This window comes from Hippocampus comes, unplaced genomic scaffold, assembly GCF_001891065.2.
Source record: "Hippocampus comes isolate QL1 unplaced genomic scaffold, H_comes_QL1_v1.1 scaffold322, whole genome shotgun sequence".
In the NCBI taxonomy this organism is placed as follows: Eukaryota; Metazoa; Chordata; class Actinopteri; order Syngnathiformes; family Syngnathidae; genus Hippocampus; species Hippocampus comes.
Window position 1 is genome coordinate 1632556 of NW_017805137.1, and position 11826 is coordinate 1644381.

Sequence of the window (11826 nt, forward strand, 5' to 3'; positions counted from 1 at the left end):
GTGTGTGTGTGTGTGTGTGTGTGAGAGAGAGAGAGAGAGAGAGAGAGAGAGAGAGAGAGAGAGAGAGAGAGAGAGAGAGAGAGAGAGAGAGAGAGAGAGAGAGAGAGAGAGAGAGAGAGAGACCATGGTGAGACATATCAAGGTTTTCTTATCTTAAAAAAAGAGTCAAACTGATCATGTGCCTTCCCCATTCAGCCATGCCCCTTAAAGTCATACAGGTCAGGTGCATGGTTGTGACTTCATGCTTGTCCCAATACGCAGTAATTCTGCTTTATAAAAATCCATAAATTTTTTCTATCTTCTCTTTTATTATGTGTTATTATGTTTTAATACAATACAGACCCCATGACACAGCCATTCAGTGGTGTTTACTGTCTAAATGTGTGGGCTAAATCAAAAGGTGCTATTTTATAATTAATTAATATATCAGATCCAGATGTGAATTCCAAACAATAAAATCTGAAATTTTGATCTCCTATTTCATATTCATAAATGTTTTCAGTCTACAGCAAAAATTGAGTCTTTGGAGGGGGTTGTACGTTGAGATACGGTATACGGTATTCACTTGAGTTTGTGAGAACCTGCAATGTTTTCGTATTTTAATCACGTATAATCTGATACCTTATCATTTTTGCCTCACGTGCAACTCCATACACAATCGAAGCATAACACGGGATTCTCCCACTTACTGGTGACATTATGTGACATTAACATCAACAGTTTTTCATGCCTCTCACATCCAACCTACAACTCTGGAAATTAGAAATATAGTGTATTTTCACAAATCAAAAGACACTTCATCATTTCTTTATGTGTGTATTCTTACATGACAAAAGATACTACTAAGACTTATGCGAAAGGACGGGAAATTGCCTGCATTCACATTACATTGTATGCTGTGCGTGTGTGTGTGTGTGTGTGTGTGTGTGTGTGTGTGTGTGTGTGTGTGTGTGTGTGTGTGTGTGTGTGTGTGTGTGTGTGCGTGTGTGCGTGAGGGTCATTCTACTGTCCTGTACATTAAGCTAAGTGCTCCTCCGCTCTCCAGCAGTACTAAATGGAGCCTTATGGCTTGGGGGGTTGGAGGAGTGGGGTGTCCCAATCCCAGGTCACTGCATCTGTGAATCATCATATTCAGAGCAGGAAAAAAAAAAAAGAAGATCCTTTTTGTGTTTTTGAACTGGGTGCATCTTTTTGTTTATTCTATGTGATGTTTATAATCCTCCCCAGCATGCCTAATATGATGCAAGCCAGAGTAGAGAAGCATTTAAATAGCGCATCCAAATCCATACCTACTCTGAATCATTCACGACCATATGTTTCTTCTTTTACGATTGACTTTTTTTTATGTTACCTCAAGAAAATGAATAAGTGGTGTGATCCATCGAAGAGCGAATCATTTCTGCGGCGAAGCAAGTGTCACTGTTCCAGTGATGTAAATTGAGTAAGGCTGAATCATTTTGCTTGCTTCGGTCTCTCGTCCTTTTTCTTCTCTGACTTTACAAATATGAATATTTATCCTTTTTTTTTTAGTACCACTTATCGTCACGGTCATTGGGCAAGAGTTGGGATGTGCCGAGATATCTATTGCAGGGCACATCGACAAACATTCACATTTACACCTAAGGACAATTTCGTTTTATTATCTGTAAAAACAGTCGTTTAAAAAAGGCAATGAATCAATCATACAATCTTATTATCGATTTCAAGCTAAAAATGCATGTAGCGAATGAGCTAAGGTAACTGAAATAGACAGAATGAGCAATCAAGCTGATGGGGTCTGTCGCTAGAGGTGCTGGTGATGGTGCAGGTTTATTTTCCTCGGGTAAGATGCCTCCACACAGCATTATGGCAAGCTATATTGATAGGCTTCTAATGATAACGTGTCAACAGAATGTAGAGACTCACAACAGGAAGTGATCAATGATCTTTTCTCTTTAACTCAAGGCTGTGCTGTCACAAAGGGCTGCTCAGGGCGGCTTACATCTCCCAAGTGTCACATCAGGAAATTGTCACACGGGAACTGGTTTAATGAGTAGAAACTCTCCCCCCGAGGTATGACAGTTCTCTTCTTTGACCACTTAATGGCCAGGATTTGATCAAATGTGTTTGGAGAAGATTAAGTTCTTCAGTTTTGCACATTAGGAATTACGGATTGTTTTAAATTGTTAGCTGCAGCCCCTTTTACACTACTTGTGTACACCAGGATGAATTGACCTCCCTCCATGTTGCTATTCTGATTAAATGGAACATTAAAAAAACTCAGTGTACTTATTATTTCCTCCGTTATTTCACATTCTAAGGGAGTATCGGGGGGTCCATGGCAGAGCCGCTGACAAGGTGTGTTTCAATAGTAAATGGCAGGTGTGTGTGAGTAACATCTCAGCAGTTATAAGATGGAGGTTGTTGTCGTGGTGGTTGCAAAAAGCACATTAAAAAACTCTGTGTACTTATTCTTTCCTCCGTTATTTCACACTCTAAGGGAGTATCGGCGGTTCCATGGCAGAGCCGGGGCGAGGTGTGTTTAAATAGTAAATGGCAGGTGTGTGTGATTTACATCTCAGCAGTTGTAAGATGGAGGTTGTTGTCGTGGTGGTTGCAAAAAGGTGGGTCTTAAAAAGCAAGCTGAGAGACAGCTGGACGAAACACACACACACACACACACACACACACACACACACACACACACACACACACGCACACACACACGTGGACGAGGGACCAGGCTGACGAGAAGAGGTGGTAACCAAAGTGAGCAAGACATGAACAAGGCACACAAGGCCTGATCTGGAGGTCAAACTTCAAAATAAAAAAAAGAAAAATGAAAATGTCTCAAAAACTTGATGTGCAAGATTTTTTTTCCTATCATATCAGGTATTTGAGATATTTTCGTTCAAGTATAGACATTTTTTTAAAGCAGTGCCCAAAATACATTTAGGAGAATCTCTGTGGAAAATTTGCATTTGACTTCCATCTCTCTTGGATTTGTAGACACTAAATCTTATTTGGAGAATGCCTCTTTCATTTTACATTTCCAATACTCTCACACATACCCACTTATAACCTCCAGCAACAGAAAAAATATGACAAAGAACAAGAGTAACTTTTTTACTCTGAAACGAATTGGGCATTCCAAACTATTTTCGGATGTTTTCACATCCAAAATGTCGTCTTGAGTAGAAAGCAACATTATACCAGTTCCAACCAGTTTGAATTAAACCTATTTTTGTGTGCCACGCGTTTGCCCACGTCATCTAGTCACCTAACTAGATTGTTCCATCAGATGGAATTACCCGCATCACTCAATGAAATGCAATTATTGATTACACTGCTCTCCTCCCTGCATCCATCCCTGCATCCCTCCCCCCTCCCTCCCTCCCTCCCACCATCCTCCATCCCTCTGCCTCTGTCTCCTCTTGTGAAGTACTGCAGCGAGAGAGCACTGCGTCGGGGAGGGGTGGGGGGGAAAATCACGTTGTGCACTTCATTTACGTCGGATCCACTTCTTTGTTAAAGAAATACCCGGGAGATTTATTCAAGATGTATCCAACAATGGGTTTTAGGAAGCTCTAGCTACTTTTGTCGCCATAAATGAAGGTAAGTCTATTCTTTTCAGCATCTTCAAGTTGGTCAACCTACTCGTCTCACGGTTTTACCCTATGCAGCCAAATAGTTAAAAGTCAAAAATAGCAATTAATTTTTTTTTCCTGTAAGTATGAACGCTTTTTGTGTTTTGTTAAATAAAAGGAATTATTCATGATTTCATGGATCATTTATTAAAAGTTGCATGATGGCTACTGGCCATGCAACTGTCATCATTTGTGAAAGTGGGCTACGGTTAATTTAATTTGACTACTAAGGATTTGAGTTTATTCACGCTTTTCATCCGTTGTTAAAATGATCACGGTGACTAAGAGTCTGGGAATTGCTCGTCAGTGCCATCGTGTAAAGTTTAAGACTGACTCTAATTGGAAAGATTCTCGATGGGTTTTCCCTGTGTATCGGTCCATTCTCTGATTTGGGTGAGATTGTGATACTTCCCCCTTGATAGGAGTAGAGTTTTTTGGTTGTAGACCAGAGCAATGCAGCCGCCTGCCCTGGGGCAGTTGGAGCACTCTGCCAAAAAGAGGAAAGGGATGCGCGTGCGGGGAACTGACTCACCCGTAAATTGCACCTCGTAAGGCACTGAACGATTGACATCCTTGCGACCGCTGAACTGGAAACCCGTGGCAAAGTGCACTGTGAGCAATGCGAACATGATGCTACATTGTGCTCCGCTTGTATTTACAGTTAGAATATTTCGTCAAGAAGTGTTGTTGTGTTGTTGAAATTGTGTCATACCTCCCACTGGATTTAGAGTTTTAAAATTTTGTACAAGGGTTGTAAACCCCCCGCCCCCCCAAAACATTACATTTTGATACAAATCCAGAAGAGAATACAGTTTGCATTTGAGTCACAGCGGAACCGTTCCTCCCCATAACTCAAGTGGTAGCGTCCCATCCATTTATTGTTTGCGTTTTACATTATCTCCATGAACCAGACTCTAGCCTACCAACTACCAAATTCAAATACAGTGCTCTGCAATGTTGAAACTTTTTTTTTGTGTGAAATTGATTTTCTATATTTCGTATTTCAAGTCGTGTCCCCTGTCCAAAATCCAAAACGCCCCCCAGACCCCCCTTATTACCTTATAGAGGAAGCTTGCTAATATTCTTCACAGTTTGCCACTGGCTCATATCGGAGACATTTTTCGACTGACGCGATCAACATGGGTTCTGAAATTACTGCAATTCAGTTGGTCACACTTGTGTCAAATTTTTAGATACTCTGGCCTGTCACTTCTTTTGTCGTTTTGAACGATAAGCAACATAAAGAAACTCACAAGAGACTCCCTTTCTCATTTCACTCATGGTGCTAGCACACTGCCGGTAATGCCTACGGGCAACGAAGCAGAAACAAAAGCACCAGAAAAAAGATTGTTTCTCTCCATTGTCTTGACAAACAATCAAGAGATTCAGCAGATGTTTCATTATTTTGTTTAGATCCTGGTTAATGACCCCCATCACCAAATGGCCTGAAGAGTTCTTGCATGTATTCTGAAAATGTGCAAGCCACTAAACCTAAACGGATAGAAAAGGACAAGGGTTCACCAATGTGGTGCACGCGGGCACCACGTAGCCCACCCCCCCCAGGGACCTCATGAATAGCCCGCTGGCCTGTTCTAAAAATAGCTCACAAGTGACGGGCCATTGGGATTTCCTATTAAAACTACAGAAGTGATCATTTGAAAACATGAACACTGGCACAGATCTATAGAGATAGTTTATTGTACTGTGTATTGTTATTTACCGATTTCGTAAAGATTGTGAGAAATCCTCGAATTCACGAGTGACTGTGTATATGACAATCATCAATTATTAATAGTAGCATATAATCGGTGAATCGGTCTCAGGGGTTCGACGGAGCCTCTGCCATGGAGGGTAAGACGCACGCGACTCAAAATGTCAATTAGTTATGACACGCCCGCTTGGCCATCGCTGGCTGCAGATTATCACATGACATTGCTTGTCCAATCAGTGCTGTGGGAAATTTAGTTCGCTTAGTAGTCAACGTGTGACTGTCATGATAGTACGTCGTACAATTAAAAATAAGGTATACTTATCTTTTGAAATTGTATTTACTTTTTTCTGTTTTTAATAAATGCGTTTTTTTACTTTGAATTTATGAAAAATATATATACCTGTATATTTATTTTTCACTCATGAAGGGTTCGGCGAATGTGCATATTAACTGGTTGGTTTCGGTACCTCTAAAAAGGTTAAGAACCACTGCGCTAATCATTGGGCGATGTTGGGCGTTACAGCCACCTTCATTATAGTTTTCCGCTTTAGCAGAGATCTGTGCACATCGAATAGTCACTAGTTTTTCCCGTTTTTATTTTTGCAATGTGCCAAGATTAACATAAATATAGATTTTGCACGTTTGTCATTATGTTATCAGCAACACACGGCTCATGGCAGGCAGACAGTCTTCATTTCTCAGCTCATTCACTCATTCATTACTTTTTGATACATCTTCATGATGAATCGGCATGTCACGTGAGATTTATATGCAATAAGCTTCATTTCATGATTCTATTTTCACATATGGGGGATAACTGATTGAAGAGGTTCTTTTCACCGATTGTAGTGCAACATATTTGGACATGTCGCTGTTTAGATGAACATGTTTGTCTTTTGTTTCTGCCACAACCCAAGACCCATTTGAACACACAAGCACACACGCACGTGCTCAGGCTGTAATGCCATCATCGTTTTATGAAATCTCCTAATGGAAGACGTCCCATTCTCGAAGCGCCTCCTCAGATGTGGCCACCGCTTTTCTCCATTGATGGGATTACTTGCAGCACTGCCCACTTAGAGATTGGAACTGCTCCTAGCTGATACTAATAGAGCAAACCAGCTGTCAGGTGTTCGCGCTGGTTGGGGAATGCTTTTCAAAGGGCAGAAGCTGTACAGAAAAAAAAAAGATGCATTTGAAATTCCGCAGTGAGAAATGTGCAAAACTGGTGAAATACTGTAGATCCTGATGTATTTACTCTATGTTGCAAACAATTTAAAAAGACGCAAAACACCTCACGTGCCGTGTCAGGTTCAAGTGAAAAGAACACTACATTCTTTCTCTATAGCAGAAGTATTTTTTTTTCTTGATTCTTGTAGCCCGCCCTGCCCAAAATTGTAGTCTGATTTTCACGAGGTCTTGTATAAAAATATTGAATAGATCTCCCTTATGAATTAAACAGCATTATAATTTAGGATAAAAAAAAAAGAACAGATATTTTTTCAAGTGTGTTTGGATTAAGTGCTGCAGAACACAAATGATTTATGATACAAAATAACAAAGTCTGCTATGGACTGAATTTTAAAACGCAAAGACAATTGGACATCACATGTAGGTAGTTGCCAAAAATAAATCAAGCTTTCCGCAAAAAAACAAAAAACAAATCACAATATGATTCAACATGTGTCACCGTGTGCATTTAATGGAGAACAATGTAGATCATTGATTCATTAAACAACGCTCAGCGAAGCACATTTCTCCTCAACAACCTCTAATCTGAATTTCGATCAGCACTGAACTGTACACCTTCATAGATCCCTGCATTTCCAGCTTACACCTGAATTTTGTCATCCATATCAATACACAAGAGCGACACTAAAAAACGAAGACAAATTTTAAAATGCCTTAACCCACAATTATAACAGATTCCTTCCATCCCTTTTCTGGAGCACTTATCCACATTAGCGCAGCTGCATTTGTGAGAAAGATGGTGCACTTTGTGTGGCATGAAAACGCCACACAAAGCTTTAGATCTTCTCACTTTGAGGAAGACATTCTAACCATTATTCCAATATGCTGCCGTAACGAATGGTCCCTGCCTCACGTGGTCTCATTGCATGTGAACTATAACACCGGTCAACAGCAAATTTTAATCAGAGATGCCTTGATGTGTCTCAAAATGTATTTTTGTCACAGTTTTAAAAATGTTTTTACATTTCATTCATGTCTTTACATCCAATTTTTGACATATATATATATATATTTTTTTTAAAGTTTGCGCAATACAGATTTAAACAGTTTATAGCTGGGAAAAAAATGCACCTGTTGCTGAACCTAAAAAAAACTCATAAATATTACTCTAGATATATTACTATATCGGCGGCCCGCTGGTCCAGTGGTTAGCGCCTTGCAGTGCAGAGGTAGTGGGTTCAATTCCAGCTCGGGCCTTCCTGTGTGGAGTTTGCATGTTGCCCTGCGTGGGTTTTTTCCAGGTACTCCGGTTTCCTCCCACATTCCAAAAGCATGCATGACAGACTGATTGAACACTCCAAGTTGTCCCTACGTGTGAGTGTCAGCACGGATGGTTGTTCGTCTCTGTGTGCCCTGCGATTGGCTGGCAACCGGTTCAGGGTGTCCCCTGCCTACTGCCCGAAGACAGCTGGGATAGACTCTAGCACGCCCCGCGACCCTTGTGAGGTTAAAGCGGTTCAGAAAATGGATGGATGGATATTATTATATTATATTATTGTTATTTTGCTAGGATTATTATTATGATGGAAAAAAATAGGGGGGGATTCTGAATTTGCACAAAAAAAAAAGAAGACAAACATCCGAACAAAACAACCAGACTAAACTAACAAATTAATACAAAACATGACAACATGAGCATGTACAGTACAGCAATGAAAATATAAGGCCCCTTGGTGGTGGGAATAACAGGTGAGAACATGGAAGATGGCAAAGCTGCCCTACTGCTGTCTTGTTTGCAACTGATTGTGATTGCTCCTGTTGCTACGCGCGCAGTCGGGAGCCTCTTCTGCTGCGGTCAGGTGGTCTTCTGTGAGCTCTGGTGTCTTCTGAACTTCATCACGCCTGACAGCACACCTCACCATGCACTCCATTGATTTTCTGACAGGCAGACACCACCAGGAGCTGTTTGAGCATGCTTGTCAATGTGCATTGACTCAAGGGTTAAACAAAAAAAAAAAGAAAAGAACAGTTTGTTTAAGCGACTTGGCCTAATCCTGCAGCAATCTATGCAGGGTGGCCATCATGGCCCTGAACTTTGACACGCCTCTGGCTGTTAGTTTAACAAAGAATAAACAGTTCAAGGTGTTTCTCCGGAGACATTTCATTTGATATTTTGCTAGAAGCTTACACTATATACACATCCTCTGAAGTAAAAGGCCATTTACTTTACTCTTTTAGATGGAAAAAACAGCAGAAAATGGTTGTTTGTTTACACAAACACTGCTGATATTTGAACATTCCTTGAAAATTATCTTAAGACTTCATTATACATTTTGAGAATGTTTTTTTTTTTTTTCTCCATCACCGTATCTGGGATGAATTAGTTTGAAAGTTTTACTGTCTCACTGTGAGGCACGCTGCATCCATTTTGAACACTCTCTTAAGTTACCGTAATGGTTTATTTGCTTGATAAATGGCACCGCACCAATTTTCAAAAAGCTGTCATTTCATTAATTCTTATGACAATCCAAACCATCGCTGATGCCAATGGCGACATTAAAAAAAAAAAAAAAAAAGAGTGGTCCTTGCTCATAACCACAGAAGTCATCCAATGAGCCAAAGAGATTAGTGGAGTCACCTTGAATCAGCAGTGTCATTTTGTCCAGTAAAATTGCATTATGGGAGCTGGAGCTGGCCCTGTGATTTGTGTTCTCCTGACAAGGCTTCAGTGTTCATTAGAGGCTGTGGTGAACAGCCCTGAGACGCATGTGGAGGGGGCACTCTGGACAGCTCTGCATGCCCTACACTTAAGTCAGTCCAGAGATGATTTAGCCTCACGTCAATTCAATGTAAATAAGTGAAGAGCTCTTTTCCATAATGCTATAAATCCATATTCTGAAAATAAAAATACTCGGACCAGCAAATTTTATAAACACAAAACAATTCAGTGGCTGAGTCCAAATACTTTATGTTCAACAAAGGTTAATGGAGTTAATACACAGTCACAAGGTAATATTGACCTTTTTAAATGTGTGTGTGTTTTTAATCACATACAATATAACCTGTCACGTGTTTTTTTGAAAACAAACATGACATTGGCAGGTAAACTGCAAGCTCTCCCCTTGCGGATGATGGAAACGGACTCGGCCGTGCATGTGATATGGCGGTTGGAGACCACCTTGCACTCTCGATTGTGTGTCTATGTGTGACCAAATTGTCAGATGAGTTGGGGGCGAGGCAACTCGGTGCCCCGGGACACCGAGAGAGGTGCATAATAATCACTTTTCAGGAGACCCCAAAATCAGATTGTTTGTTCAACCATAAACCAAAACTTCAGAATGGTTGATCAGTGTTTACAAAAGGCACGCGCAGGTGGACTGACCATTAGTACAGATTAGTGAAATGTGTGAATTTAACCAAATTTTGACATATGAGGTTTTAGCCTGACACCAATGATATGCTATGAACAACCTGTGCACTTCTGTATGAGGAGGGCAATCAAGTCCAATCACAGTAATAGAACAAAACAAGCAATCAAAGAAGCAACAATCTCTCAATGTATTTGATAAACAGACAAGTACAAAAAAAACATGCATCCCCGCCTGAGGCATGTTTTCATGCGAATTATACTTTAACGTAATAGCCAGCATTACAATTTCAATTTTAATGTACACGTTCATCTGCCATAAGTTAATAAGAAGGTAACAGCAGGCCAGACTTCCAAAATTGAATTTTAAACTGTGAATCATAGTTTGAGAGTGAGTGTAAAATTACATTAGACTGGGGTCTCCCTCTCATTAGTATTGGCTGGGAAAGGACCTCTCCTGTTTGTGTGTTATTATGCATACAAATCTGATGTCTGTTTCTAACGTACTGTATTAAATGACGAGAGTTATGCAACATGAAATAATGAATCACACTGCCTCTCAATTTCACAAATGCTTTGTCATAGTGTACAGATGAAATATGACAAGGCTGTTATGGTTGGATTGTCACTCTAGTCAAAGTAACCCTTTTCGTTATTGTTGGTGAATTAATTTTAGCTAAAGTCTTATTTTTTTATCTTAAATACCAGTGAACAGAACGTGACTCGGTAGATTCTGCATCCTTTGTTTTGAATGCTTTGTTGTTTTTACCGAAAGGCAAAGCATGAAATAAGGAACAGCCAGAATAGCCATCCGTCCATGGACCCCTTCATCATCCGAACTCCTCATCCTCAGGAATCCTGGATTACATGACATTTTTCCAGCAATACAACATACAACATTGTCTTTGCAGGACTGAAATGCCTTAGAGAATTTGAGTGAGGTGTCACAATGAGGTTCGTCACAATTATGGATCTGAATGGGGTTTGGGGAACATGAGCAAATCGTAGTTCTGCACAACTTGGCGTCACCGTTTTTTAAAAAGTGTATTTTATTTTTTAAATGACTTCTCTCTTCCACTTGCCCACCCCTCTGATCTTGCTTTATCACTATTTCCTGTGGTGACAGCACACATAATGAGTTCTGGTCCTTTCTGCTTTTTCAGACCTACTGAGCTGACCATTCCCAGTGCAAACCTGTCCTTCTTCTTCCCTGTATACCAACTGCTTTAGCCAGGATGGAGGACACTTACAATAACAGGACTTCCCTGGTTAAAGGGGCCAAGGATATAGTCAAGGAGGCAAAGCGGCAGGCGACAAAGAAGGTCAACAAGGTGGTGGACCGCGCTGCCGATGAGTATTCATCCCACCACAACTATTCACGATTCCAGGACGATGCGGATGACGACGATGAGGATTTCTATAGGAATCCACCTAGGCAAGATGGGGAGGGTTACCATGACAATGACGAAGGCTCCAGTGATGCCACGGAGGGCCACGATGATGAGGACGAGATCTACGAGGGCGAGTACCAGGGGGTTCCCTCCACAGGCGACAGGAAGCATAAGGAGGGCCAAGTGGCTCTTGGGCAACCGATGTCGGACGCAATGAGGGACAGAAAAGAGCTGGAGCAGGAACGACAGGCTGATGAGGAGGAGCTGGCACAACAGTACGAGCTCATCATCCAAGAGTGCGGCCACGGGAGGTTCCAGTGGCAGCTGTTCCTGGTTCTCGGACTGGCCCTCATGTCAGATGGCGTCGAGGTGTTTGTGGTGGGCTTTGTGCTTCCAAGCGCCGAAACAGACATGTGTGTACCTGACTCCAGCTCAGGATGGTTAGGTGAGAAAATCCGTGTCTCTATTTGTTTGTGTGTGTGTGTGTGTGTGTGTGTGTGTGTGTGTGTGTGTGTGTGGGTGTGTGTGTGTGTGTGTGTG

General features: G+C 41.2%; 1 protein-coding gene across 3 annotated transcripts in view; it reads left to right on the top strand.

Moving 5' to 3' along the window:
- Positions 1–11826, top strand: part of sv2ca (synaptic vesicle glycoprotein 2Ca) — a 31678-nt gene that overhangs the window by 673 nt on the left and 19179 nt on the right. The window contains exons 1-2 of one of the 3 annotated variants that reach the window (XM_019867036.1): positions 3407–3594; positions 11059–11731. In XM_019867036.1, coding sequence (XP_019722595.1) covers positions 11131–11731 — 601 coding nt within the window. In that variant the 5' untranslated portion in view covers positions 3407–3594; positions 11059–11130. Of the gene's footprint in view, positions 1–3406; positions 3595–11058; positions 11732–11826 lie in introns of those variants that run through there. The other 2 variants (XM_019867034.1, XM_019867035.1) reach the window with 2 other exon arrangements.